We start from the raw sequence: 27,104 nt of genomic DNA on the forward strand, positions 1-27,104 counted from the left end.
TTAGCGACTTAACAGCGCGGTTTTCCAAAGCAGGATACTCTGAGCACAGCCCGATCCATAAATCTGTCAGTGGCTTCTGATTAAAAAACATTTTCACAGAACTGCTTGTTGCAATTTTGATGAGGCTCCCTTGTTCAGATATCGGTAAGTGGACTTGAGGCAGGGGATGAAAGGGATAACGAATCCAGTTGTTTGTGTAATTAACTGACTCAGGTGCATCACTGTATCACATTTGACATTGTCTGTAAGCTTGAGTTAATTTGCGCACAACAAATCATACAACGATGGAAAGACCTGTGTGTTGTGCAGACAAAGAGCTCCAACTTCTTAATCATAGCCTCAGTTTTGTCCCGCACAGTTGCGGAGCGTCACTGTAATCCTAGATTCAGATCCTTCAGGCGAGAAAAAACATCACCCAGGTAGGCCAGTCGTGTGAGAAACTCATCTTGCAAACGGTCAGACAAATGAAAATGATTGTAACGGCTGTCTTGGGTGGAAGAAGGAAAGGACCAAAGCGCAGCGTGGTTAGTGTTCATCTTTTTAATAAACAACTGAACACTTCAAAACAACAGTGACAACCAAAACAGTTCTATCTGGTGCAGCCACACAAAGACTGAAAATAACCACCCACAAAACACAATAGAAAACAGGCTACCTAAATATGGTTCTCAATCAGGGACCACGATTGACAGCTGCCTCTGATTGAGAACCATATCAGGCCAAACACAGAAATAGAAAATCATAGAAAAACTAACATAGACAACCCACCCAACTCACGCCCTGACCATACTAAAACATAAGACAAAACAAAGGAACTAAGGTCAGAACGTGACAATGATGGTCAGTAAAGAAAACTTTAAGCTTTTCTCTAAATAAAAAAAAAATGGGTCAATGTCACGCCCTGGCCATAGAGAGGCTTTTTATTCTCTATTTTGGTTAGGCCAGGGTGTGACTAGGGTGGGCATTCTATGCTATTTTGTCTATGTTTTTCTTCTATGTTTTGTATTTCTGGTTTTGGCCTGGTGTGGTTCCCAATCAGAGGCAGCTGTCAATCGTTGTCTCTGATTGAGAACCATACTTAGGCAGCCTGTTTTCCCACTATGCGTTGTGGGTAGTTATTTTCTGTTTAGTGTGTTTTGCACCTGACAGAGCTGGTTCGGGTGTTCGTTTGTTGCTTGTTTGATAGTGTTCAGTTTTACCATTAAAATGATGAACACTTACCACGCTGCACCTTGGTCCTAACCTTCTTCCACCAATGAAAATCATTACAGTCAATACTTTGCCCCTTGACAACCAGCGTACTTCTGATTGTTGTAAAAGCGTTACATGGTCGCTGCCCATATCATTGCATAGTGCAGAAAATACATGAGAGTTCAGGGACCTTGCTTTAACAAAGTTAACCATTTTCACTGTAGTGTCTCCAAAACATCTTTCAAGCTGTCAGGCCATTCCCTTGGCAGCAAGAGCCTCTTGGTGGATGCTGCAGTGTACTCACCAAGTGGTGTCGGGAGCAACTGCTTGCACGCGCATTACCACTCAACTATGTCTCCCTGTCATGGCTTTTGCGCCATCAGTACAGATACCCAACACATCTTGACCACCAAAGTCCATTTGATGTCACAAAGCTGTCCAGTATTTAAAAAGTATCCTCTCCTGTTGTCCTGGTTTCCAGTAGTTTGCAGAAGAGGATGGCTTCCTTAATTGACCCCCCACAAACATAACGGACATATACCAGGAGCTGTGCCAGGCCCAACACATCTGTTGACTCATCCAGCTATAACGCATAGAATTCACTGGCTTGTATGCGAAGCAGTAATTGTTTCAAAACATCTCCTGTGTCATGAAACAGTGTTTGATGAAAACATAATCTGTATAGTTTTTTTTGCCTTTTCCAACCAGCATTGTCCCAGCCATATCCGCAGCAACAGTAAGAATTAAGTCCTCCACAATAGCATGGGGCTTGCCTGTCCTAGCCACTTGGTAGCTCACCATTAATGGTATCTGTTATTTTTATACATGTCTTACTACTCGAAAGTTGTCTTAATTCTCTCTCAAAAAACTCCCGTGGCTTATTTTTCAAATTGGCATGTTTTGTTTCTAAATATCTGCACAAGAGTGAAGGTTTCATTGAGTTGTGGGATAGTACTTTTGCACATATAACACACTGTGGCTGAGGAAAGGCACTACTCCCAATATAAGTGAACCCCAAATCAATGTAGTTCTCATCATATTTGTGCCTCTTCAATGGTCCAACGTCCCGGTCTGTTGTTTGATGCTTTCCCGGGTAAGGGGGCAGTAGCTCTTCGGCTGCATCAGATTCACAACTGCAAGTGTCCATGCTAGCTGGGCTAACAACAAATGTAGAATTACTGATGCTAGCATTGGAGGTTCTCGTGGAAGCAGAACAACTTGTGTAGTCAACTTTTGCAGGTGTATAACTGCTGGTAGTAGCAGTACTACCTGTAGAGCTGATATGTGTCTCTATGGACGCGGGCCTTGCTTTTTATTTGTATTTTTTACCATTTATCAATTTTCAAACAAACTAAATGAGCAGCAGATACGTTAAGGTTAGCTAGAATTCCCACGAGAGAGTAACGGTTAATGTGATTGGATGTTAATTATTTGACTGGACTACCTGTATTTGACATTGTGTTGTTATTTCACTGAACACTAGATGGTTTCATTTTATTTTTGGCAGTGAAACGAGGCTACTCAGGTGAGAAAAAGAGTTCACCCAAATGTATAGCCCTGTTGGAAAATATAAATGGACTGTTTGAAAATTTGAAGATATATATATATATATATATATTTTAAAAATATGTGAATCACATTTTTATTTGGCGTACCCCAGTTTGGGAATACCTGGTATACAGTATACAATATGGCAATGCATTATGCTTACAAATATAAAACACAACAATACCCTTTAATTCAGGAAGTACATTTATCTGTAATCAAAATGAAGAAATACTGCTAGTTCTCACAGAACACTTTAAAAGACAGCAGTGAAAAACACAAATTCAAAAAGACAGCTTAACATGAGTCAGAGTTAATGTACAAAAAAACCTTAGTCTGCTTAATCTATAAAAAAATGTCCCTATATAGTCTATACAAACACACACATAATATTCCTACGTTTTAAAATAATGTAATTAAAATGTATTAAAATAATTTAATTGAAACGTAGGTGAAGTAAGGTAGGTGCAGCTAAAACATAGAAGAATATACTCAAACACACAGCTTTTTGACATTAAAACAACCCTACATCCCAGAGGCTAAGTGTCAAAATGTTACTCTACTCATCACAATTCACCTGCTGGAAGTAAATTTGATAGTTAGAGTTGTGTTTCTATCAGAAATCTGAAAACAATAACAAAAGTGAAGCATGCAAGTTAATGAATTATATATTTAAGGTGTCAGTGTAACATATGGTCAGTGTCTTTTAGAAAATGAGATACATCGATCAATCCAATGATCAGAAATTACTTTTAAACCCATTGTTTCCTCTGGGTGTATTTTGCATTCTTTCTTTTGAGGCCTTGGTGTAAGGCTAAAGGCAGTGCCTTAGCAACGTTCTCCTCCCACTCATAGCAGTGGTTCACACGGGCACAACTCAGCGGACAGTCCAGCTCCCCCTTGATATCGGTGCAGTGCTCTATCAAGGCAGCAATGGTGCTAAATTCTATGTGGCAGTTCTAGTATAACAACATAAAAAAATACAAATTACTACATTGCTAGTGGAAAATACATTAAACTTAAAAGCAAGTCAAATCTGAATAACTGTCAAGACTGCTCACCTCAAGCAGGTATTTCCCGTTGGAGGTGTTGTTTATTAGGTGGGTGACCAGTCCAGAAGAGAAACGAATTATGAGAGAGCCACAGCCAGTTCTCTTAGGATGGGGGCACAGCAGGTACGACCCCAGGACATCCTCTGCAAGCAGGGAGGAGCTGCTGTCACTGCAACACATGATAAGGATTTAGAGACCACTGACAGTTCAGATGAGTTCTCATCAAGTGACAGTGGTGGAAAAAGTACTCAATTGTCATAATTGAGTAAAAGTAAAGATACCTTAATAGACAATGACTCAATAAAAAGTGAGTCACCCAGTAAAATACTACTTACAGTGGCAAGAAAAAGTATGTGAACCCTTTGGATTTACCTGGATTTTTGCATAAATTGGTCATAGCATTTGGTCATAGCATTTCATCTGATCTTCATCTTCAACCACAATAGACAAACACAGTGTGCTTAAACTAATAGCACACAAATTATTGTATTTTTCTTGTCTATATTGAATACATCATATAAACATTCACAGTGTTGGTTGGGAAAAGTATTTGAACCCCTAGGCAAATTACCTCCAAAAGTGAATTGGAGTCAGGAGTCAGCTAACCTGGAGTCCAAACAACGAGACGAGATTGGAGATGTTGGTTAGAGCTGCCTTGCCTTATAAAAAACACTGACAAAATGTAAGTTTGCTATTCACAAGAATCATTGCCTGATGTGAATCATGCCTCGAACAAAAGAGATCCCAGAAGACCTAAGATTAAGAATTGTTGACTTGCATAAAGCTGGAAAGGGTTACAAAAGTATCTCTAAAAGCCCTGATTTTCATCAGTCCACGGTAAGACAAAATGTCTATAAATGGAGAAAGTTCATCACTGTTGCTACTCTCCCTATGAGTGGCCATCCTGCAAAGATGACTGCAAGATCACAGCGCATCATTCTCAATGAGGTTAAAAAAATCTTAGTGTCAGCTAAAGACTTACATAAATCTATGGAACATGCTAACATCTCTGTTGACGAGTCTACGATATGTAAAACACTAAACAAGAATGGTGTTCATGGGATGACACCATGGAAGAATCCACTGCTGTACAACAAAAAAAACATTGCTGCATGCCTGAAGTTCGCATAAGAGCACCTGGATGTTCCACAGCACTACTGACAAAATATTCTGTGGACAGATGAAACTACAGTTAAGTTGTTTGGAAGGAACACACATCACTATGTGTGGAGAAAAGAAGGCCCCAACTGTAAAGTATGGTGGAGGGAGCACATGGTTTGTGGCTGATTTGCTGCCTCAGGGCCTGGACAGCTTGCTATCATTGATGGAAAAATGAATTCTCAAGTTTATCAATACATTTTGCAGGAGAATGTTAGACTATCCGTCTGCCAATTGAAGCTCAACAGAAGTTGGGTGATGCAGGACAGGACAACGACCCAAAACACAGAGGTAAATCAACAACAGAATGGCTTCAACTGAAGAAAATACACCTTCTGGAGTAGCCCAGAAGGTGAGTCCTGACCTCAACCAGATTGGGATGCTGTGGCATGACCTCAAGAGAATGGTTCACACCAGACATCCCAAGAATATTGCTGAACTGAAACAGTTTTGTAAAGAGGAATGGTACAAAATTCCTCATGACCATTGTGCAGGTCTGATCCACAACTACAGAAAACGTTTGGTTGAAGTTATTGCTGCCAAAGGAGGGTCAACCAGTTATTATATCCAATGATTCACATACTTTTCCCACCCTGCACTGTGAATGTTTACGCGGTGTGTTCAATAAAGACATGAAAACGTATAATTATTTGTGTGTTATTAGATTAAGTAGACTGTTTGTCTATTGTTGTGACTTGTCTATTGTTGTGACTTGTCTATTGTTGTGACTGAAGATCAGATCAGATTTGATGACCAATTCATACAGAAATCCAGGTAATTCCAAAGGGTTTACATACTTTTTCTTGCCACTGTAAGTAAAAGTCTAAAAGTATTTGGTTGTAAACATATTTAAGTATCAAAAGTAAATGGAATTGCTCAAATATAAAAGTATAAATCATTTCATTTATCATTTCATTCATTTCATCATTTCAAATTCCTTATTTTAAGCAAACCAGAAGGCCCAATAATAATTATATATATTTTAATTTACATTTAGCCAGGAGCACATTCCAACACTCAGACATAATTTACAAACAAAGCATTTGTGTTTAGTGAGTCCACCAGATCAAAAGCATTATGGATGACCAGGGAAGTTCTCCTGATAAGTGCGTGAATTGGACCATTTTCCTGTCAAAATGTAACGCGTACTTTTGGGTGTCAGGGAAAATGTATGGAGTAAACTGTACATTAATTTCTTTAGGAATGTAGTGAAGTAAAAATTGGCAATAATATAAATAGTAAAGTAAAGTACAGATACCCCCCCCCAAAATACTTTAGTAGTACTTTAAAGTATTTTTACTTAAGTACTTTACACCACTGTCAATTGAACACTCCATAAAATACACTAGGAACTAGCATCAGTGTGAGTGAGGTAAATGCAAGAGAGAGGACTCACGTGGCAATGCCAGCCCAACACCACACTGCTTGAGCCAGAGCTTCTTCTGTTTCAGCAAGGCTCGGGGCCCGGGCTCTCCTCACTGGCATTTTGTCCTGCCCCTTCCCTGTTTCACACATAAGAAGAGAGATTCCTTAGCATCTTGTGATGATCCCATTCCAAGTGGTCCCTCTAGGGAATGATTTCAACATTACCTAATGAATTGTTTCACTCTTGAAAGTGCTCTCTGCACATTTAGCCCACCTTCTGGAGAGTTTAGCTGATCCTGAAGGTGACGTTGTTTGTGAGGGCTGTAAGTGAAGGAGCGATAGGCTCCTGAGCGCAGTACTTTGTTGCGGATGGCTCTCTTGCGCACCAGGGAAGGAGAGGAGTTGAAGACCTCCTCTTGGCTGCTCGGTTGTTCCTCAGTTGTTGTTCCGTTGTTCTTCAATGGGAAGACCTACAATAAAGACCCATAGGAAGTATTAACTGGCCAACTGCTAAGCCAGCAAAATGTACGGGCTCAGCAAAGCAAATAAAAATAGCACAGTGAAATAATACTTTCACAATTCAGTTAAAACATAATCACAAGTTTGTCCTGACCTTTTCCCCTGGGAGTAAGCCCTGAGTGGGGGCCCTTCGGAATGACACAAGGGCACTGACACAGAGAGGGAAGCCCTGGTTGAGGAGGGAGGGGGCACGGCTGGGCAGTGGGCCGACAGACTCATCCTGCGCCTCCTCTGGGTGCTTTGCCAGGTAGGACAGCTGGAAACAGCGGCACAGCAACAGGTTCAGGAACTGGGCCTGGGAGAAAACAACATACCAACAGAGAGACAAATCAGATACAAGAAACTGCAGCTTAACAGACACACAGAGGGATTTTGTTGACAATCATCTTGGGAGATAAAGATCCAATACAGGTTCTTACTGCTCTGGCATGCCTAGCCTTGAAAAGGTGGCAGTATAGCTGGGCATCAGGGCTGCCGGGGTTGTGGGAAACAAAGGCAAACTGGGCGTCCGAGGGGCGGGCAGTGGAAAGGGAGACCCTTCGTAGAGCATGGGCCATGAGGAGGGTCTACAGACAAGGAAGAGGAAAGTAATTCACAAAAGGAAAGAAATTATGTTGATGACTTTTAAGACTGGGAATTTCAACTCTTACCGTCTCATCTTCATCATACATCTTCACCCCTTTGATGGAAAATTTAAGGGACACAGGCCTCCTTTTCTTGCATGTCTGTGAAAAAGACATTTCAACACCTCAGGCAAAGCTTTTCGTGTTTGCCTTTGCATTCGGGCTGTCTACAAATTCTCCACCATAATAAGTTGTGAACAGTCAAAATGTGTTTTAATGTACTGCTGCTGCTTTCTAGCCTGTCACTACCAGCACCTACTTTGAGAGACTTTAGCTGTGTGTGCAACTGCTGCATCTGATCGTCCAAACAGCAGTCGTCCACATGAAAAGACCCAACATACTATATAAACAAGAAAGACTATGTTACACATACTATCAATTGTTGATTATAGATAAACACGTAATGTAACTAATTAACAAGGTCTTAAAAGGGAAGTAGAGTCCACTCAGATTTCATCCTCTTAGGATACATTTAAAAAATTAAAAAATAATATACTGAACAAAAAAATAAACGCAACACGCAACAATTTCAAAGATTTTAGTGAGTTACTGTTCATATACGGAAATTAGACAATTTAAATAAATTAGTTAGGACCTAATCTATGGATTTCACATGACTTGGAACACAGATGTGTTGGTTACGGATAACTTATTTTTTTTAAAGGTAGGGGCATGGATCAGAAAACCAGTCAGCATATGGTGTGACATCTCCTTCGCATAGAGTTTATCAGACTGTTGATTGTGGCCTGTGAAATGTTGTCCCACTCCTCTTCAATGGCTGTGAGAAGTTGTTGGATATTTTCAGGGACTGGAACACGATGTCATACACATTGATCCAGAGCATCCTAAACATGCTCAATGGGAGACATGTCTGGTGAGTATGCAGGGCATGGAAGAACTGGGACATTTTCAGCTGCCAGGAATTGTGTACATATCCTTGCGACATGTGGCTGTGGCTGTGCATTACCATGCTGAAACATGAAGTGATGGTGGCGGATGAATGGCACGACAATGAGCCTCAGGATCTCGTCGTGGTATCTCTGTGCATTCAAATTGCCATCGATAAAATGCAATTGTGTTCGTTGTCCGTAACTTATGCCTGCCCATACCATAATCCCACCACCGCCATGGGGCACTCTGTTCACAACGTTGAAGTCAGCAATACGCTCGCAAACACGACACCATACACGTGGGCTGTGGTTGTGAGGCTGGATGGACGTACTGCCAAATTCTCTGAAACAGCGTTGGAGGCAGCTTATGGTACAAAGTGCCCTAAAAAGTACATTATTTTAGAGTGCACATTACACAGGTGCCCCACATATTAGTGGTGCATCTGAGTAATGATCATGCTGTGTAATCAGCTTCCTGTCAGGTGAATGAATTATCTTGGCAAAGGAGAAATGCACACTAATAGGGATTTAAATAAATGTGTGCACAGAATTTGAGAGAAATAAGCTTTTTGTGCGTATGGAACATTTCTGGGGTCTTTTCTTTCAGCTCATGAAACACAGGACCAGCACTTTACATGTTGTTTATATTTTTGTTCAGTGTAGTAACCAACTCCTATATGGGGAGGAGGAAGATGTGTTTTGCTATGTCAGTGGATATGGCTTACCTCAGCTGACCTTGTAACTGTGCCATCCTCCCTGACCGGTATCTCACCCATCATTTTCACTCCTGAGTTAGCCTACTTCTTTATGCTGCTGTTTCTGGAGGAGTTCCCCTGAGTTCTGCAGAATCAGAATATAGCAGAGAGCTTTACAGCACCCAGTATGATGAACATTAGACATGTGAATGATGTGTCATATGCACTAGCCGGTAGTGTTATTTTCCCAATGTAAAAAAAATGCTTTTGTAGGCAGGTAGAAGTGCTAAAATGAGCTGTGAACAATTCAAACATTTTAATTTTAAGCTAGAAACAGGTATGTTTGGTGAAATGGTGTAAAGTACTTAAGTAAAAATACTTTAAAGTACTAATTAAGTACTTTTACTTTACTACAATCCTAAAGAAAATAATATACAGTACTTTTTACTCCATACATTTCCCCCTCACACCCAAAAAGTATTTCTTACATTTTGAATGCTTAGCAGGACTGGAAAGTTGCAGGGGTCCTGCTGCAACATCATCTCTCAGAGCAGTCATCCCTCAGGGTCTACAATGTCATCTCTCAGAGCAGTCATCCCTCAGGGTCTACAATGTCATCTCTCAGAGCAGTCATCCCTCAGGGTCTACAATGTCATCTCTCAGGAAAAGTGGGGGTTTCGAAAGGAGTGGACATTTTGAAAGGAACCATATAAGGAGAAGTGTGGGTTTTGAAAGGTGCCACTCAAGATGTCAGTCATGTTCTGCAGAGATGACAGTTAGGAATGTTAGTTATCCCCAAAAATGTCTATTCACTATTCCTTTCAAAATTCCCACTTCTCCTTATATGGTTCCTTTCAAAATCCCCACTTCTCCTTATATGGTTCCTTTCAAAATCCCCACTTCTCCTTATATGGTTCCTTTCAAAATCCCCACTTCTCCTTATATGGTTCCTTTCAAAATCCCCACTTCTCTTTATATGGTTCCTTTCAAAATCCCCACTTCTCCTTATATGGTTCCTTTCAAAATCCCCACTTCTCCTTATATGGTTCCTTTCAAAATCCCCACTTCTCCTTATATGGTTCCTTTCGACACCTCCACTTTTCCTGAGCGACACACTGCACTGAGAGATGACATATCAGTAGATGGCAGCATAGAGACCCTGAGGGATGACTGCTCTGAGAGATGATGTCGCAGCTGGATCCTAATGGAAAATTGTCCAATTCATGCACTTATCAAGAGAATATCGCTGGTCGTCCCTACTGCCTCTGACCTAGCAGAGGTCACTAAACACAAATTATGTCTGAGTGTTGAAGTGTGCCCTTGGCTATCCATTGAAAAAAAGGAAGGAAATTGTGCCGTCTGATTTCCTTAATACAAGGATTTTGAAATGATTTATACTTTTGATACTTAAGTATATTTGAGCAATTATATTTACTTTGAAACTTAAGTACATTTGAAACCAAACTATTTTAGACTTTTGCTCAAGTAGTATTTTACTGGGTGACTTTCACTTTTACTTGAGTCATTTTCTATAAAAGGTATCTTTACTTTTACTCAAGTATGACAATTGGGTACTTTTTCCACCACTAGTGTGGTGGTAGATAGGAAGGCTTCAGCAATTTCCAAAACTCGAGTCTGTCAGGTTATTATCTGCCCCTTCTCCTCTTGGCCATATTATGAAAAGGCTATATGCACCTGCAATCTGATAGGTTGTTGCATTGTTGTGTTTGAATCTTCTAATTACTTACACGCCACACATTTTGAGTAGCATACAAATCACTATTACTGGTATGGATTTAACCAGATGTAAAAATGTATTCCATAACCTACATCATTCAGAGCATGCAGGTATCACCCATTAGTCTGCAGGGATGGGTAGGTTACTTTCTAAATGTAATCAGTTACAGTTACTAGTTGGCTTTCCATAATTGTAATCAGTAAAGTTACTTTTGGATTAACCAAACTCAGTAACGTAATCTGATTACATTCAGTTACTTTTAGATTACTTTCCCCTTAAAATGCATTAGAAGAAGACAAAAATGTATGTTACCAATTGAACTACATCTATTGCAGGATAAATCAATGTTAAAGTTTACATAGCTGTCCATATGGATGTTAAATGTTACTTTATGGGTTGGTTATGTAGGCTTCTTCTAACCAATCTCTTCCCCACTACATATAATAAATAATACAATTAAATTATATATTTACATTAAAAACCAAAGTCTATCAGAATTCCAGTCATTCCAATAAATGTTATACCCCTTGGTCTTCAAGAATAGGATTTGGAAATATGGAAGTAAAGATTAGCCAAATGATTTTGCTTGAGCATAATCCCAAAACTAAGGATTTATTAGCCAGCCCTACTCTGTTGTTTATGATTTTGTTGTCATGGAGGACTGGTTGGGCTCATTGATTCGAGTTGAAAAAGAAATGCTGCGCTCATGGAATGGCATGCTGTGAGCACTACTGAAAAGTGCTATTTACATGTGAAAAATTAATGCCATATGCTGAATTTGCTATAGGCCTATTTTTGTTGGTGACACTTTGATATCTTGATAGCAGTTTAAAGGGCAAATCCACCGATGAAACAAGAACAACATCGTTTCGCCGCCTCTGTTTTGGTAGGCTGAGGGATGGGCCTGGAGAAATGTAACCACTCTCAGACTAATAGACAGAGCTATGGATGCAAGGACTGACCATCCATGATATCAAAATGATTGTTTTAACCATATTATGAGGCTATACAGTGTTTGTTTACATTTACAATGTTTACAAACATTGGATAAAAACAAGGTTATATTTTGGGTTCTCATGGAGTGTGAAAGTTGAATTAAACTCATGAGCTCATCATTTATAAGTCAAAAATTGGATGTAGCAACAACATATTGCCCCTTTAAGTATGTCAAAAGTGTGCGAGTTTGAACATGTGTCCATTAGGCCTATGGGGGAAAACAACTATTTTTATTCCATAGGCTGGGATCCGCACTATGCAGCTGTTGCAAGAGCGCGTTTTTCACTGGCAGTCCACTGGTTTCAAAAACAATGATTAACGGGCAGTTTAAACTTCTTGAATTCAACCATTATCGGGTTCAAATACACGTTTGGATTTGTGAACAGCCATCCACAACAACCACATTCCGTAAGGCACAAATAGCTAAATGAGAGAGCAGCAGTGTGATTCACATCAATGCGCTGTGTAGATATCAATAAGAAGTGATATCCGTATCGCCGTAGACTACACTGCTGTCATCCTTAGCTCCAAGCGTTGATTCAAATTAGATAATCTTTGGATACTGACATCAGTCGCACCATTGGAAGACATACCTTGGACTGTAGCCTACAAAAGCCTATTCCTGCGCTTTTCCCGCAATCGATCAAACACATTTCGTGTGTCATCATAGTGGTCTCTGACTTGTGGTCAGACTCGCTCAGGTGGAACTAACTTAAATGTGTGCCTTTTTTTCAATGCTAATTTGAGTGTCATTTACAAAACAGAGAAGTGTCACAAAGATTGTTTTTGCAAACATCCTTTCTGAATTTAAAAGTAATCGTTGAAGTAATGATCTAGTTTTTCAAAAGTATCTAGTTAAAATATTTTTGCTGGTAATATATTACAAGGATCGTTTTTGTAATCCGTTACTCCCAAACCTGTTAGTCTGTTCTATGAGCGCAAACATTTATGCAGGGATTCAGTTAAACGCATGTACAGCTTTGGCAAAGTAAACATGTCAATAAATCAATGCTAATCAAATATCTTACTTTAGGGCCACAACAACGCTCTTTTCACTTCCGCACTCTTGTACTCCGGACCCCGTTCCACTGTTCCAAACTCTGAATTCCTCTCCCAGTCAGTTACCTCATCGTCAAATTGACGCCCGCCCCGACTCAATTCAGAGTTGGCTATTCACCGGTGTGTTTGGGCGGGACTAGAAACGTTTTACCTTTCGAGACATATTTGAGATGAAAAAAAAACCGTTTAAACGCACGATGCGCCGATATAAATCAGGCCATACTTAAAAGGCATTTCTGCAGCCCATATTGATGGTCCATACACTCATTGCGCAACATAGGTGTAGACCTAGATATGGGAAGTATTCATTACGCGACTTCTGTTGCAAAACTTTTTTTTTAACGGAAGCAAACGGAACGAAATGGAGTGACATACCTGCAGTTGTCTGAAAGACACTAGTTTTAACTAATGATTAATACACCCTTCACTGATTTGCAGCAGCCCATCCATCCTGAATTTAAATGTATGTTAATTTCATAATTTCCCCCTTGTTCATCAACATGCTCAACATTTGAAAAGTAAACAGTTGTTGCATCTCTCTGAATGAGAGGATCCACTTAATGCACCAAATAATGATTTATAAACTGTATGGACATAGGCCTAATAAATTGTAACGTTCTAGTCTATTTAATAACCCTTTACTCAAACTATCCAGCACTTTATTCATGAGTGAACCAAATTGACATTATGGATTTGTATTGTGTAGTATTTAAAATATATACTTCAGCTCCACCAGCAGACACACTATTTCGTGTTTGTCTCCCTTGAGACCATGACAGAATGAAGGAAGTACAAATATAGCCATTTTAATAATGACTTGGGAAAAAGCATACAATAAAGAGTACACGCATGCATGCAGGGTATGAGCTACGCTCCTTCAAAACAAAGTGTGTTATTCACAATCTTTCACTATTACACAGAATGTAGAAGATTGTATTGGTCTGTTTTCTTTTCGCTTTATAGGACACAACCAATTCACTTTGATTAGCTTGTTTGTTTACACACACAAAAAAAATCCCCTAATACTATGCAGTAGTACTGAAAATCACAATGACAAACAGTGCTTCCTGATCAGTTAGTCTCCAATCATATTAACTATTTTAACCACAGGCCCAGCGATGGATATGTTTCACTCATACGATCATTTAAATAACAGAATTCGTAATAAACAATAATTCATTACATGAAAAGTTGGCTGTCATTATGCTCTCAAATTCACTTAACACAAATCTCAATATCCTTTAAGATGAGTTCACTCCAGATTAAATGTAGAGAAATCAAAAATGTTGTAGAGGAAGAAAGTTTCCAAAATGCTAAACAAATGATTTGATAAAAGGAATGTGTCCAGGTAAAACATGGTAGAGTGGACTGGGACAAAATGCAAAAGTCACTGATTCTGGATCTCTGCCTATACATTATCAAAATTAAGTGTGATGGAAATTTCACAATTCTTTACCTAGGCAGTTTTACATATTTTAAGAGGCCATTCTACACAATGGAGATTAAAACTTGGGTTCACAGAAATAGAACAGTTCCCAAGTACAGTAAATTGACATGAACTAATAACTGCCACATCCCAATCCTACAGAGAAAATAATTCTATAGCCCCAAACTGGAGGAAAACAATGATGCGAAAGAGAGCATGGAGAGAGGCAGAGCACCACTGTCTTCAGAGCTACAGTTAAACTTCCACTGCTGGGCAATAGGAAACTCACTTCTTCCCCCTCAGGGACTTGCGAGCTGCTGGCTTGGCCTTCACTGCAGAATTGGCTGCTGCCTTCTTTGCAGGAGGTGACTTTTTGGGCGTTGGCCGCTTAGATGCCTTGCTCATCAGCTTTTTGATGATGGGCGTTTTGGGCTTGCTCGCAGGTGCAGCTTTCTTGACTGGTGGGGGTGCCTTGACTGGTGGGGATACCTTGACTGGTGGGGGCGCAGACCTCTTTGCTGGGGGCGCAGACCTCTTTGCTGGGGGCGCAGACCTCTTTGCTGGGGGCGCAGACCTCTTTGCTGGGGGCGCAGACCTCTTTGCTGGGGCAGCTCTTTTTTTGCCCTTAGCCCTTGACTGACTTGCCGGCCGAGACTTCTTGCTGGGGGGGGGACGACGCGCTTTAGGTGGTGGCCTCTTCCCAGCTTTCCTAAGGATCGTATTGAACAAATACACTGTTAGTGAGTTACAAATGGTTCACTGCTATGTATGACAATATCAACCAAAATATTCTCATTGGATTTTATCCACTTGACCTTTGACTCACCTCTTAGGAGGGGGTTCATCATCTGAGTCCTCTTCCTCGGACGAGTCCTCTTCCTCCTCATCAGAGTCCTCATCAGACAAGTCAACCCTCTTTCTGCGTTTGTCCTTCTCCGCCACTTTCTGCTCCTTCACGTTCTGTTTTTCAGGGAACAGAATGGCTGGGCTGTGGAATAAGAAGAGACAGTCTGATCTTTAACCTTTCGGTTCCAGGTGAGTGAACTTCAGGAAATACTGTTCCTGGTATAGCACATGCAATGCAATGATGTAGAGGGCAACAATATACGTCACATAGTAGCAATGCAATGATGTACAGAGGGTAGCAATATACGTCGCATAGCAGCAATGCAATGATGTACAGAGGGTAGCAATGTACATCACATATTAACCTTCCTATAGTGGTGTTCTACCTGGGGTAGTAAGGGTAGCAGAGCTGGTAGGTTCCGTTTAGCCCATTCCCAGTGATCTGATCCATCCAGCCCATCATTTTGCACTTCTGCAGGGTCCTCTTCAGGTTGTTCACTGAGGGAAGAATAGTGCCTGGGTTCAATAAAGCATCTTTACATCTCTGATTTAACCTAGCTAACGAGAGCGCTCCTGCAGTTGAAGGTCGGTATTCACATCTTGCCAAAGCAGTGTTTCTCTTAAGAGAGTCAGGGAGCAGGTCTTACCCACACGGTACTCCATGCTGTCCTGGTTTGTCTCTAACAGGAATTTGCGGAGTGTGGTGGTGCTGCAAGTCTTGGGTTCGTTCATTGCCACAATGGATGTCATGATAGCGTCCTCCAGGGGCCCGCCTTTAAGCAGGAACTTGCCCCCTTCCCGCTTCAGCTGTAAGAGAGTAAGAGGGGCTGAGATAAACACCTCATACAACAGAGATCCAACATCAGACTTCATGAAGTACACTGAATTGTGCATTCCTTTAGTATAAGGCTAACCTGAAATGTTCCAGAGGCTCCTTTTCCAGTGATCTGCTCCAGGTGACCCTTGTCCACAGCTCTCACCAGGGCACTCTTTAGGATATCTGGCCTAGGAATGAAATAGTGACTGCATTGGAAATTCTATTTAACCTACACCAATACACACCACGAACATCCCATAGTTCAAAGGTACTGCATTAAACATTCTGTAGATTTGGGTTGTGCACAGGGTTGCATTGCTATGTCAAGTAATACTGTAAGTTAGCATGTTAAACATGCTCCAAACAGAATAAGAGACCCCACCCATCCCAATATAACAGTAAAACAGGTATTTACCTATGCTCCACGTTGAGTTGAGGGAAGTGCTGCTCCACATATTTCTTGATCAGGATATAAGACGCCTCTTTGGGCTCACATAGCCGTGTGATGATCAGGGGCAGAGCATCCCCAAGGGTCTCTGCCTTCAACCCAGGTGCCACGACGATCGGCTTCTAGCACCAAACCATCACAATCAGAATCACTGTCAAACAAAGTGGTGCTCTGTAGCTCAGTTGGTAGAGCATGGCGCTGGCAACGCCAGGATAGTGGGTTCAGTTCCAGTAAACAAAAAAAAATGTATGCAAGCATGATTTCACATAAGTGTCTGCTAAATGGCATATATTATCCAAACTCTGCCTACTCAAAGCCAATGGAACAATCACATAATAGTCAATTGTAATTGTTAGTGTTGAAGTTTGTAGATCGGCGACTGAAAATTACCTACCCCTTTAGCAGTTGGTTTATTAGAGGACTGCTTCCCAATGGTAAAGCTCCCAGAAAGGCCTTTACCTTTTAGCTGTGAGAGTGAATAAAAAGGTAAAGCAACAGTAGTACACAGGCAGGTAAAACACCAGACAAACAGGATGTAGGGCACCACAACAAGTAACCCACAGATCAAAAACACCAAGACTGCTGCCTACCATTTGCAATTCATGTTAATACATGGTAAGCTTTGGTCCGTGATAAGGACTCACCTGTTTGACGGTGCCCTTCTCCAGCTGCCTCTTGAGAGCCTTCTTAAGGAGGAATTTCCTCTTCTCTAGGTTAGGGTATTTCTTCACAATGTACTTCATGACAGAATGGGCTGAGGCCCCAGTCTTCTCCTTGCAGGACTGCAGAGGAAATATGATGAGTTGCAGGTGTTGCATTCGTGGGGAATAAGGGAGAACTACATAATACAAAGGTAAGTGTTTTGTGGTGTACAGACCTCAATGGCCTCGATGAGGATGTCGTCCATCTTAGGCAGCTGCATGGTGGAGGTGCTCTTATTAGTGAGAGTTGCACGTTTGCTGGCAGACATGGTTGCCCAGGCGGGAATGGCCCTTTTCACTGGCTTCTTCACTTTCTCTTTCACGCCATCCTTCTCTCTGCAACAAACCAACAAAACAAAGAGCAATTAAACATTTATCTGCACCAATATGGAAGCAACAACCACAGGGCATGAGCACAAGCAACTCACTCTTTCTTCTCAGACTCTTCCCCCTCAGCAGTCTTCTCTCCAGTCGATTCATCACCTTTCTCTCCCTCAGGTTTCTCACCATTCTCTTTGGTCTCTCCTTCACCTGTGCCCTCCCCCTCCTTGGCTACTAGGGCAGCGGATGCCATCTCCTGCTCCTCCTCAACAGAGGCAGACTCCTCAGAACTGGCATCAGGCTCTGGAGAGAGATGTGGGGGAGGGAGAATGACATAAGTTTGAATAGGTTAATTCAGCAAGCAGATGTCATGCTTTATTCACATACCACTCAACAAGAACTCATTGTCAAATATTTGGGAAGTCCGATTCCACTCTTAAACCACTAATATGAAAGGATTCGATAAGTGACTATGACAAATGGGACTCAATTGGGGGAAAGAACCAAGTCCTGCCAAGTGGTTACCATATTCACCCCTAGCTTGTCAATGCTGGGTACATATGAACCAATGATAGATAAATAGATCTATATATCTATCAATCACACACACTAGATGACACATGGGGGCGCTGTGTTGAAGCCACCTTGACTCCATCATCTTGGCACTCCCCCACAATTTTAAATAATAGTTTGGAAGCCATAGCAATAAAATGTATTATTGTCAACATTCATTTTTGCCACATTTATTCTATTACAGACATTGCCAATCCCCAGTAGTGGGGGCAGTAACATTAGTAATCTTAAAACACATATACTATAGATTTTTCTATGTTTAGCTCACATAATATAATAAGTAAGCATTATGGTGAATGTGAGCTAAATATATATATATATATATATATTTGGTAATCTCTAAAAATATATATATATATTTTTTTTAGAGATTACCAAATTGTACCGTTTCCACTACTGTGGAGCCCCAATATGATCCACCATTTGCTTCAAACCTCTCAAATGCCAATACATAGCATCAGCAATCCAGGGTTTATATACATCATTGATATGAACACCATAGAGTTCCTGTTCATGTTGAGATTATTGAACTCACCTCCCTCTGGTGCAGCCGAGGGGGGCATCTCCTGGGGTGGTGTCCTAGCTGCACGACGTATAGGCATGACTCCAAACTGGTGACCAGAAATAGGAATTAAAACATTTCCTTTGCATGTTCAGATAAGTTATTAACTCTATTATTAAAATCACAATACAGTTTGATACAAAGCAACTTAGCAAGACCCAATGGTAACATCATGCAGTCGTAAAAGTCACCCACTGCTTCTGATATCCATGTGCGAGGCAACATTAATCATGGCCTGTGCACTCATCAAATGCAAGTTACTGCCCTTTGCAAAAGTACATTATCGACCAGAATAAATCAAAATCAAAATAAATAAGGAGTGTGTATGAAGTTTTGGAATGGTGGGGGGCATGGAAATAGTTAGCAAAAATTCATAACGAGGAAGATGCACGTCCTCAGTAATAATATGGCCATTTTGTTCATTTACCCTACACAGTAATGGCGCTGCAAAGAGCTGATGGTAAATGCATCGAAATTGCATTGGCAAAGGAGAAAACGGTGCATGCATTTATGCCAGAGCTCTATAGTCAAACACTTTTTGCAGGAACTAATAATGTACAATTATTAATATTCTTACCTTTCGACTCTCTACAAAGATGTTGAAATAAAAACTGATTCGCTCTCCTTTGTTTAGAATTCTGTTTACGTGCCCCTCCCCCTTGAACGTACACGTAGCGTCGTGGTAAGGTATTGGGCGCGTTCCAAAATAAGTGCAGTCATCCTGCGCAGATTTTGGGCGCGTTCCTCTGCCCAGGCGTTGCTGACGCCTGCCAGATCTTACAACGCCTCCATAGGTATTTTACGTATCAGCTAAAGGCTCAGACACACCGGTACGTTTGACGTTCACCGGTACATCGAATGTTTCTGAACAGTGTTGGTAGTCAAACTTTTTTTCCTTCCAGACGGCAGATCACCGTCCGTCAGCCTTGTTAAAATAGTCCAAACCAGAAGGTGGCAGTAGCGTCGCTTTCTTAAGCTTTATTGGGAATGTCCCTCGGCGTAACGCTAGTGGTAGCCAGAAGAATTAGCCAATGTATTGAAGTGTGAAGCATCCGGTTGGCGGTTCCACTCATGACCAAATATGGTCATGAGAGGAAGCCTACTGGCCAGAAGCGGGAGTAGATGAAGCTAGTTGCATTTTGGCCAACATTATGCTAACTTTCTCATCGATGAAACGTTTGATCTCAATACAGTTTTCGGTTACCAAAATCTCTTAAACATTGGACAAAGTTTTGTGGATTTTACTCTGCGTTGTTTAGGAGCGCAAGGGTGAATTGAGTTATTGCACACGCACACTTCAGGGTAGGCCTTCTCTAAAGAAAATATGCAAATACGTGCTACATCGCGCCAATAGGATCTCACTGGCCCATGCTTGCCTCTGCCCCCCTCCTTGCTTGTTCTGCCCACTTATGACTGATTTGATCCCACTGGAAACGACAGGCTGTGGTCTATCTTGGTTTAGTTATAAATATATTTGTTCTGAGTCAGCCACATCTGTAGCCGCATCATTTGGCTTTGTTCACCTAAAAGAGCTCCTCATTCAAAATGCTTGAAAATCGACCTGGAAACACAAAGAAAATGCATATCTATTGTAAAGTCCGAACAGTATGCTACCAGTATGTCAGCTTGTGATAAGCACCTTAAAATACAATGTTTGTTAGATAGCCAGCAATATGTATTATTTACTGTCTTCAGAGAAGAATTTTGTAATTTATTTGCAGATAGTTGTTTGAAGCTCAAAAAGTAGTAGCAGCAGTTTCTAAACCCAGATGCGCATCGCGATACTTCCTGGAACGCTCGCGAAACAGACCAGTCCGGGGTTTGAGGAGTCAATGAGAAGTGAAAAATAGTTCCTTAGTTGTTAACTTTCTTTAAATCCAAAGGCACAACCTGGATTCGAGCCAATGTCTTAAGTAGTTGAATATGTTATTACTCCAACCTCATGAGTGACAAGCTAACGCGCTTTTATTTTCAGCAAAAACAACTATATCGGAGTGCCTTTGATTTGACACATGCGCAGTTCGGCCTGAGATGACCGTTAGACCTAATTTCGTGTTTCTGCACATGAGTTTAGCTAGCCAACGTCTTCATGACATCGCCTACAAGCGTTATCCGGGATTCATATCGGGAAAAGCAGTTTCTGCATATCTTCATACTGTACTGTCTTTGGTAGCAGTATGCAAATCATGAAGGCAAATAAATGGATCTTTCACCGATGCGATTCCCAATATTCAAATTCGCGAAAGACTTATCACTAGTAGCCAGTTAATTAACAAACTAGTTGCGCTAATGCGGCTACTGTTGTACAAAGCCCTTTTTATAACTAGCCAGATTGTATTTCTATTAATTTAACCTTTATTTTATCAGGGAGTCATACTGAGACCAAGGTCTATTTTACAGATGAGCCCTAAATTACAGAAAATACACACATCAATATATAAATACAGAATGCAAGCAGAAACAATAACATGGTCATAAAAAACAAACATCAGTAATACGATCCTCAATCAGCTTTCTGAATTGTCCTAGAGGCACCAGAACATCAAATTTAAGAACATGTTGAAGATTGGTCCACAAATAAGGTGAAAGAAAACTAAAAGCTGATTTACCTAACAGTAGAGACCAAATACGTTTCCAGTGTTAGCCATCCCTGAGACCGGTTGTGGTAACTCATCTGTCTAGTGATGATGTTTAGTAATGATGTTAAGTATAGTGGGACTTTTTGTTAAAGGGCTTTACAAATTAAAACAAAGCAATGTATCAACCCATGTGACATGGAAGAGGGACAACAAACTTTCTGGTAGAGAACGCAGTGATAAAACGGGTACTATGACTAACTGAATCTAAGGCTAAATGAATGAGGCTGCCACTTCATTATACAGTGCATTTGGAAAGTATTCAGACTCCTTGACTTTTTCAACATTTTGTTACGTTAGACTTATTTAAAAATCCATCAAACCAAAAACAAATCCCTCAATCTAGACACAATGACAAAGCAAAAACAGGTAATTTTCTGGTGCAAATGTATTAAAATAAAAAACGCAAAAATCACATTTACATAAGTATTCAGACCTATTACTCAGTACTTTGTTGAAGCACCTTAGGCAGCGATTACAGACTTGAGTCTAGGGTATGACGCTACAAGCTTGGCACACCTGTATTTCTGGAGTTTCTCTCATTCGTCTCTGCAGATCCTCTCAAACTCTGTCCGGTCGAAGGGGGGGCGTCGCTGCACAGCTATTTTCAGGTCTCTCCAAAGATGTTTGATCGGGTTCAAGTCCGGGCCACTCAAGGGCATTCAGAGACTTGTCCCGAAGCCACTCATGCGTTGTCTTGGCTATGTGCTTAGGGTTGTTTTCCTGTTGTAAGGTAAACCAGTTTGAGGTCCTGAGATCAAGGATCTCTCTGTACTTTGCTCTGTTCATATTTCCCCCCCCAAAAAAAATATCCCCACAGCATGATGATGCCACCACCATGCTTCACCGTAGGGTTGGTGCCAGGTTTCCTCCAGATGTGACACTTGGCATTCAGGCTTAAGAGTTCATTCTTTGTTTCATCAGACCAGAGAATCTTGTTTTCCATGGTCTGAAAGTCTTTGGGTGCCTTTTGGAAAACTCCAAGTGGGCTGTTATGTGCCTTTTACTGAGGAGTGGCTTCCGTCTCGCCACTCTACCATTAAGGCCTGATTAGTGGAGTGCTGCAGAGATGGTTGTCCTTCTGGAAGGTTATCCCATCTATATAGAGGAACTCTGGAGCTCTGTCAGAGTGACCATCGGTTTCTTGGTCACCTCCCTGACCAAGGCCCTTCTCCCCTGATTGCTTAGTTTGGCCGGGCGGCCAGCTCTAGTAAGAGTCTTGGTGGTTCCAAACTGATTCCATTTAAGAATGATGGAGGCCACTGTGTTCATGGGGATCTTCAATTCTGCATACATTTTTTGGTACCCTTCCCCAGAGCTGTGGCTCGACACAATCCTGTCTCAGAGCTCTACAGACAATTCCTTCGACCTCATGGCTTAGTTTTTGCTTTGAGATGCACAGTCAACTGTGGAATCTTATATAGAAAGATGTGTGCCTTTCCAAATCATGTCCAAACAATTGAATTTACCACAGGTGGACTCCAATCAAGTTGTAGAAACAATGATCGATGGAAACAGGATGCACCCAAGCTCAATTTCGAGTCTCATAGCAAAGGGTCTGAATACTTGTGTAAATAAGGTATCTTTATTTTTAATAAAATTACCAACATTTCAAAAAAATATGTTTTCACTGTTATTATGGTGTACTGTGTGTAGATTGATGAGGGAAAAAAAGCTATTTAATGGGGTCTAAATACTTTCCGAATGTACTGTAGATGGTTACCATAGGACCAATAGGAATGTCGACTGAATAATCTGCTTTCTACCATTTAGCGAGAGGCAGGACCTATTTCTATAGAATAAGCCGATTTTTATTAACTAATGAATATGCTTTTAAATAGTTGAACATATTACTCCAACTTCGTGAAAGTGACAAACCGACACATTTACAATTTGATGATATGGCCTCACATGCGCAGTTCGTCGCGAGACGACCTAGACTCAATGACCTGTTTCTACGCATGAGTTTAGCCACAGATAGAACAATGAGCGGTTTTGTTGTAAAACTCGTTTGTTTAGCTAGCCTGTGTCGCCATGCCATCGCCTACAAGCGTCACCGGGAATTTCTACTGAAGAAGCAGTTTATACCCATCTTCATATTGTACTGTCTTTGCTAATTCCTGATGATTTAATAATAATGTTACTAGCTGCAGCTAGCGAACTAATATGCAAGTGCCCATTATCAAATTTAACAAAAATGCTTCTAGAAGCACGAAACTCCCTTATCTAACAGATGTAAAAGTTGTAAAGACTTGCTCTACAAAAAAAGATGTAGCTATTATCCAGTTAAATTGTTTTAGTTAGCAATTCCTATGAAAAAGGTGTGGAATAAACAGTGAAAAGGCCCTATTTTTTAAATTGTTTTTGCAGAGGTCTGTGCTCTCTGATTGGCTAATCTCTACTGACAACCGAGTGGGCCAAAACATTCTACTAGTAGCAAAAAAACAAACAGCCGAAAGTCGGAAGCTAACTGGTTTTCCAACAGCAAGGTTTAGATCAACATGGCAGTGTTGTTTATTAACTTTTTGGGGGTGGGGTTTCCAACCCCAATATCATTAACTCTCAAACTGAAATCCTGTGTGTACATTGTAAAATCAATGAATGAAAGCGCCTCAAATATGGCATCCATTTGTTTTTATCCACTAGCCTGCTATATACAAAAGATCCTCCCACAATGCAGGCGATGTAGGGATATCTGTAGGGATCACCTGTTTCAATGTGACACTTAGTCTGACCAATTTTTGCTGGTATCTTGACTCTCTTGGTAGGAAAGACGATTATCCCATCTCCAAATTTGAAAGCTCTGTTTGGTGTCAATCATATTTTGTATGACATAGCCATCAAGGCATTTTGTGCCACACACTGTGCATGTAAATGCAGTATCATTCACAGCAGATCCTAAGGATTCAACTATAAAGATCTCAGAAGCAGATGTTTGAAAGCAGTGTAATGTTACACTGCTCTCTCTCTGTTTACATTTTCCTCTGTTAGTTAAACGTGCTCATTTTTATGAAGAGTCTTTAACCCAATGCTAAGTGCTTTGACAAATAGCACATTTTGATCTCCATCCATACCTGTCCAGTGGATTTGTGCCGGGCAATGGCGCCCTCGTCTGGTTATCTTGAGAACGTGACTTGTTGGCGCCTTTTCTCTGACGCGCAGTGTAACATGCTGCGTCACTCACTTGCATTCCTTCTGTTATTGTCGCGAGACGACTTTTCACCAAAGTATTTTTAGTGCCGAATTCATTGCCTGAAGTCAGCACAGTACAAGCAGTCAAAGCCAACCGTATCACTCTACCATCCAGGCAGGATCGAGCAATTTGAAAGCTGCATCCAGGAGAACCATGTCGTACTTGCGCATCCTTTTGTACCGCTATTCGAAATAAATTATGTAGTCCGTCAACGCAACCGAAATGTCTCTAGTAACGTTAACTGTCAGTTCGAATATGCCTCGTAGGCAGTCTTTCGCTTTAAGAAACACAGAAACCAGTGCTCTGATCAAAGTTCCCATACCATCATCCTTGTTCAAATCCTCAGAGGGATAATACCACTTGCGGTGGTATTATTCATCGAGCGATAATACCACACGTGCTTGCTTTTTCTCGTCCAGATTAGTAAATAATCAGTGTCCAGATTCCAAGTAAATTTTTCCAACTTTCATACGACCTCTCCTCGACGAAGCGAGGTGGCACATTGTAGTTATTAGCCATCTTCTGCTACTAACGTTAATTTAAAATGACAACGACTAGGTTCCAGATTAACAACGTTCACTGAACACTATTTCCACAGTACATGGTTGCCATTGCCCTCGGGCCAGGTCCATCAGCAGACTTCCTCACATGCGTACTAATAACAGAGTGATAGCACCGTAATAACATAATATAGGAATAGTTAAAACATTAATTTAACAGTTATTTGCGATCCAATATGATTTTTAAACCAGTGATTTTGCACTGCGATGTGCTTAACCGGTTCCCATAGAATGCCAAATGTTGAAAATTCTTCTGAACTCCTGAAAGTGACAACGTAGCAATTCTAATTGAAATGTTGCAGTATAGTATCTGGGATATTGCGCTCCCAGATATGCTTACCGGTCACCAACCTTTGTCCTGCAGAAGCAAGACTGTAGACCACAGGTCCAATACCATACTGGTTTCCGGTCTGTCAGAAGGTGAAATTGTCTGAAATGTGATCAAAGAATGGTGTGATACAGGCTCTCTTACCCTCCTACATTTCTGCAGGCTGTATGCGAATGCTTTCTGCAGATGTTTGTGCTCATCCATTAGTTGACTGTCACTTCATTGACTCTACACCTGAATCACAGGTCAAAGATACAAGAGCATTACATAGGAATTCTGGCAAACATCCTAAGGCAATTTAAGACATGCAAGATATGACTTGTCCTACATCATTCATGCCGCATCAGGCTCAGCTAGTTCGTTACAATATTTCCTCACTCGTCTACGGGGTATAACATAAGATGTAGGGTACATTCCTGTGGAGGAAAAGATACTGTCGATACTTCACTTTTCAACCAAGACGCACTAATAAAAAGGAACAAACTGGCAACTCTTGGAAGACAATGGAAGTTGACTCAAATGCTTTGTATTTATTAGAAAATAATTGTTCTAGTTAACTTCCATTGTCCTACAAGAGTTACTCAATATCTTTCAGAATCCCTATACTGTAGCCTCATTTTAGAGATAAATGCTTGACACTGCCACAACTTTCATCTTCAGACTGTATCGCCAGCAATGCTAAAACACAGTAACAAATCTTCACATTGCAGTGCAGACATCACACTCCACAAAATCACCATTGCATTTGCAATATTTTTTAAATACTTTTTTTGTCTTTAATGTATTTACAAGCTTTTCATTTGCTCGGTAGGTCTTAAGTATTACAAGCACTTCATGTTTAGCAACCTTGGCATTTTCTTTTTAATCTTGCATTTTATCCATTGTTCATTGTTGTTTATTCACGTTCATTTAAATGTTATTTTGTGGACTGATTTGCATTGCTTCTTGAATGCATATCTCTTCCTCTTGGGAGGTTTATGTACATATCACAGAGTGCACTCCCTGTGGTTATTTACTGATAACCTTTGACCTCTGATGTCTTACAATGTCAATTGTCTCTGTGCATCCACCCTTTCTCTGCCTTCCCCTTCATCCCAAAATAACTTTTTACCCTGTTTTCAACCAAACATGGAATCCAGGGAGGCTATTTATTTCACAATTTTATTATTGTTATTATAATTAATAATATTGTTATTTCTATTCGTCATCAATGTTCTCCTCATTATGAGCATCTGCAAATGTTAAATAAACTTCCATATTTGCAGTCCTTTAAAAAAATAATAAATTAAAGAGTCTGGAACCTATGTATCTTTAAGTCTCTTCTTAAAAAGTAACAAAAGAAAAGTTAAAATTTAAAACAAAAATATTTTCTATGTATAATACAGGTATTTAGTGCTTCAGCCGTTGGAATTCAAACTCAAAATAGTCTCAGAACCGTACCGCAGAAAAAATTCCAGCCGTAAACATGTCGTCCTGCCCGCGCTCATTTTGTAGGTTTGTCTGTTTGTTTTGCTATGAAGATGCAGTTATTCTATGTAGCAACAGCTGGCCTCTTGTCCTGGGGGCTTACAGCGGCCGCCTGCTCCCTTGTCAATTATCCTCCGACTCCTCCTCGGCTTCCCTCAGCCAGGTGAAGAAAGCCGTTACAGACTTGAGAGCCACACCCTTGCCCAGCTCCTCTGCTGGGTCTTTGCTGGTCTCCCACTTGTAAAAAGCATCCTCCGAGATGACGTCCTCATCATACAGACAATCAAAGAACATCCGGAGCAGGTCTGGAGAAAGAGAGACAAGAGGGGAAAAGTGCTATGATAACCATCAAATCCCATGGCTTAAATTAAATTAGTCTCTGCTTTCAGAGTGTG

The 27,104-nt window shown here is 40.7% G+C and overlaps 3 protein-coding genes across 26 annotated transcripts in view; all 3 read right to left on the reverse strand.

Moving 5' to 3' along the window:
• Window positions 1-2,775: 2,775 nt before the first annotated feature.
• Window positions 2,776-13,115, reverse strand: LOC110527994 (SH2 domain-containing protein 5). Of its 4 annotated transcripts, XM_036983529.1 has the most exons (11): window positions 12,801-13,114; window positions 9,527-10,239; window positions 9,069-9,183; window positions 7,713-7,793; window positions 7,481-7,555; window positions 7,250-7,396; window positions 6,925-7,125; window positions 6,586-6,781; window positions 6,343-6,448; window positions 3,798-3,957; window positions 2,778-3,695 (listed from the first exon to the last, which is right to left on the reverse strand). In XM_036983529.1, exons 3-11 carry the CDS (start codon window positions 9,120-9,122, stop codon window positions 3,489-3,491), a joined length of 1,227 nt encoding a protein of 408 aa, XP_036839424.1. In that variant the 5' UTR covers window positions 9,123-9,183; window positions 9,527-10,239; window positions 12,801-13,114; the 3' UTR covers window positions 2,778-3,488. The 4 variants fall into 4 exon arrangements, with proteins under 4 accessions (XP_021465402.1, XP_036839424.1, XP_036839425.1 ...); XM_036983530.1 differs by lacking the exon at window positions 9,527-10,239 and having other exon boundaries at window positions 9,069-9,209; window positions 12,801-13,115; XM_021609724.2 differs by lacking the exon at window positions 9,527-10,239 and having other exon boundaries at window positions 2,779-3,695; window positions 12,801-13,113.
• Window positions 13,116-13,472: 357 nt separating this feature from the next.
• On the reverse strand, window positions 13,473-25,487 carry LOC110527991 (heterochromatin protein 1-binding protein 3). 4 transcript variants are annotated; one of them, XM_021609712.2, is made up of 12 exons: window positions 25,387-25,487; window positions 18,499-18,574; window positions 17,498-17,693; window positions 17,246-17,405; window positions 17,013-17,150; window positions 16,763-16,834; window positions 16,336-16,487; window positions 16,018-16,108; window positions 15,751-15,910; window positions 15,490-15,601; window positions 15,084-15,245; window positions 13,473-14,966 (listed from the first exon to the last, which is right to left on the reverse strand). In XM_021609712.2, the coding sequence occupies exons 1-12, from the start codon at window positions 25,444-25,446 to the stop codon at window positions 14,543-14,545; spliced, it is 1,803 nt and encodes a 600-aa protein (XP_021465387.2). In that variant the 5' UTR covers window positions 25,447-25,487; the 3' UTR covers window positions 13,473-14,542. The 4 variants fall into 4 exon arrangements, with proteins under 4 accessions (XP_021465387.2, XP_021465386.2, XP_021465389.2 ...); XM_021609711.2 differs by having other exon boundaries at window positions 16,336-16,490; XM_021609714.2 differs by lacking the exon at window positions 25,387-25,487 and adding an exon at window positions 19,103-19,559 and having other exon boundaries at window positions 16,336-16,490.
• Window positions 25,488-25,991: 504 nt separating this feature from the next.
• The window catches only part of LOC110527996 (eukaryotic translation initiation factor 4 gamma 3), a 67,175-nt gene continuing 66,062 nt past the window's right edge, over window positions 25,992-27,104 (reverse strand). For all 18 annotated transcript variants that reach the window (XM_021609735.2, XM_021609746.2, XM_036983533.1 and 15 more), the window contains one exon: window positions 25,992-27,014. In XM_021609735.2, coding sequence (XP_021465410.2) covers window positions 26,833-27,014 — 182 coding nt within the window. In that variant the 3' untranslated portion in view covers window positions 25,992-26,832. The remainder of the gene's footprint in view (window positions 27,015-27,104) is intronic.

Source organism: Oncorhynchus mykiss, chromosome 7, assembly GCF_013265735.2.
Source record: "Oncorhynchus mykiss isolate Arlee chromosome 7, USDA_OmykA_1.1, whole genome shotgun sequence".
Classification (NCBI taxonomy): Eukaryota; Metazoa; Chordata; class Actinopteri; order Salmoniformes; family Salmonidae; genus Oncorhynchus; species Oncorhynchus mykiss.

What these genes read in the sequence shown, in the direction of transcription:
- LOC110527994 (XM_036983530.1), bottom strand. Translation starts at nt 9,122, where the DNA reads ATGATGGGTGAGATACCGGTCAGGGAGGATGGCACAGTTACAAGGTCA. An exon ending in CAGTTACAAGGTCAGCTGAG is followed by an intron (nt 7,794 to 9,068) that starts GTAAGCCATATC and finishes TTGTTTATATAG; the next exon opens with TATGTTGGGTCTTTTCATGT. An exon ending in TCAGCTAAACTCTCCAGAAG is followed by an intron (nt 6,449 to 6,585) that starts GTGGGCTAAATG and finishes TGTGTGAAACAG; the next exon opens with GGAAGGGGCAGGACAAAATG.
- LOC110527991 (XM_021609711.2), bottom strand. Translation starts at nt 25,446, where the DNA reads ATGGATGAGCACAAACATCTGCAGAAAGCATTCGCATACAGCCTGCAG. An exon ending in CTCGGCTGCACCAGAGGGAG is followed by an intron (nt 17,694 to 18,498) that starts GTGAGTTCAATA and finishes ATCTCTCTCCAG; the next exon opens with AGCCTGATGCCAGTTCTGAG. An exon ending in TCCTCATCGAGGCCATTGAG is followed by an intron (nt 17,151 to 17,245) that starts GTCTGTACACCA and finishes TTTCCTCTGCAG; the next exon opens with TCCTGCAAGGAGAAGACTGG.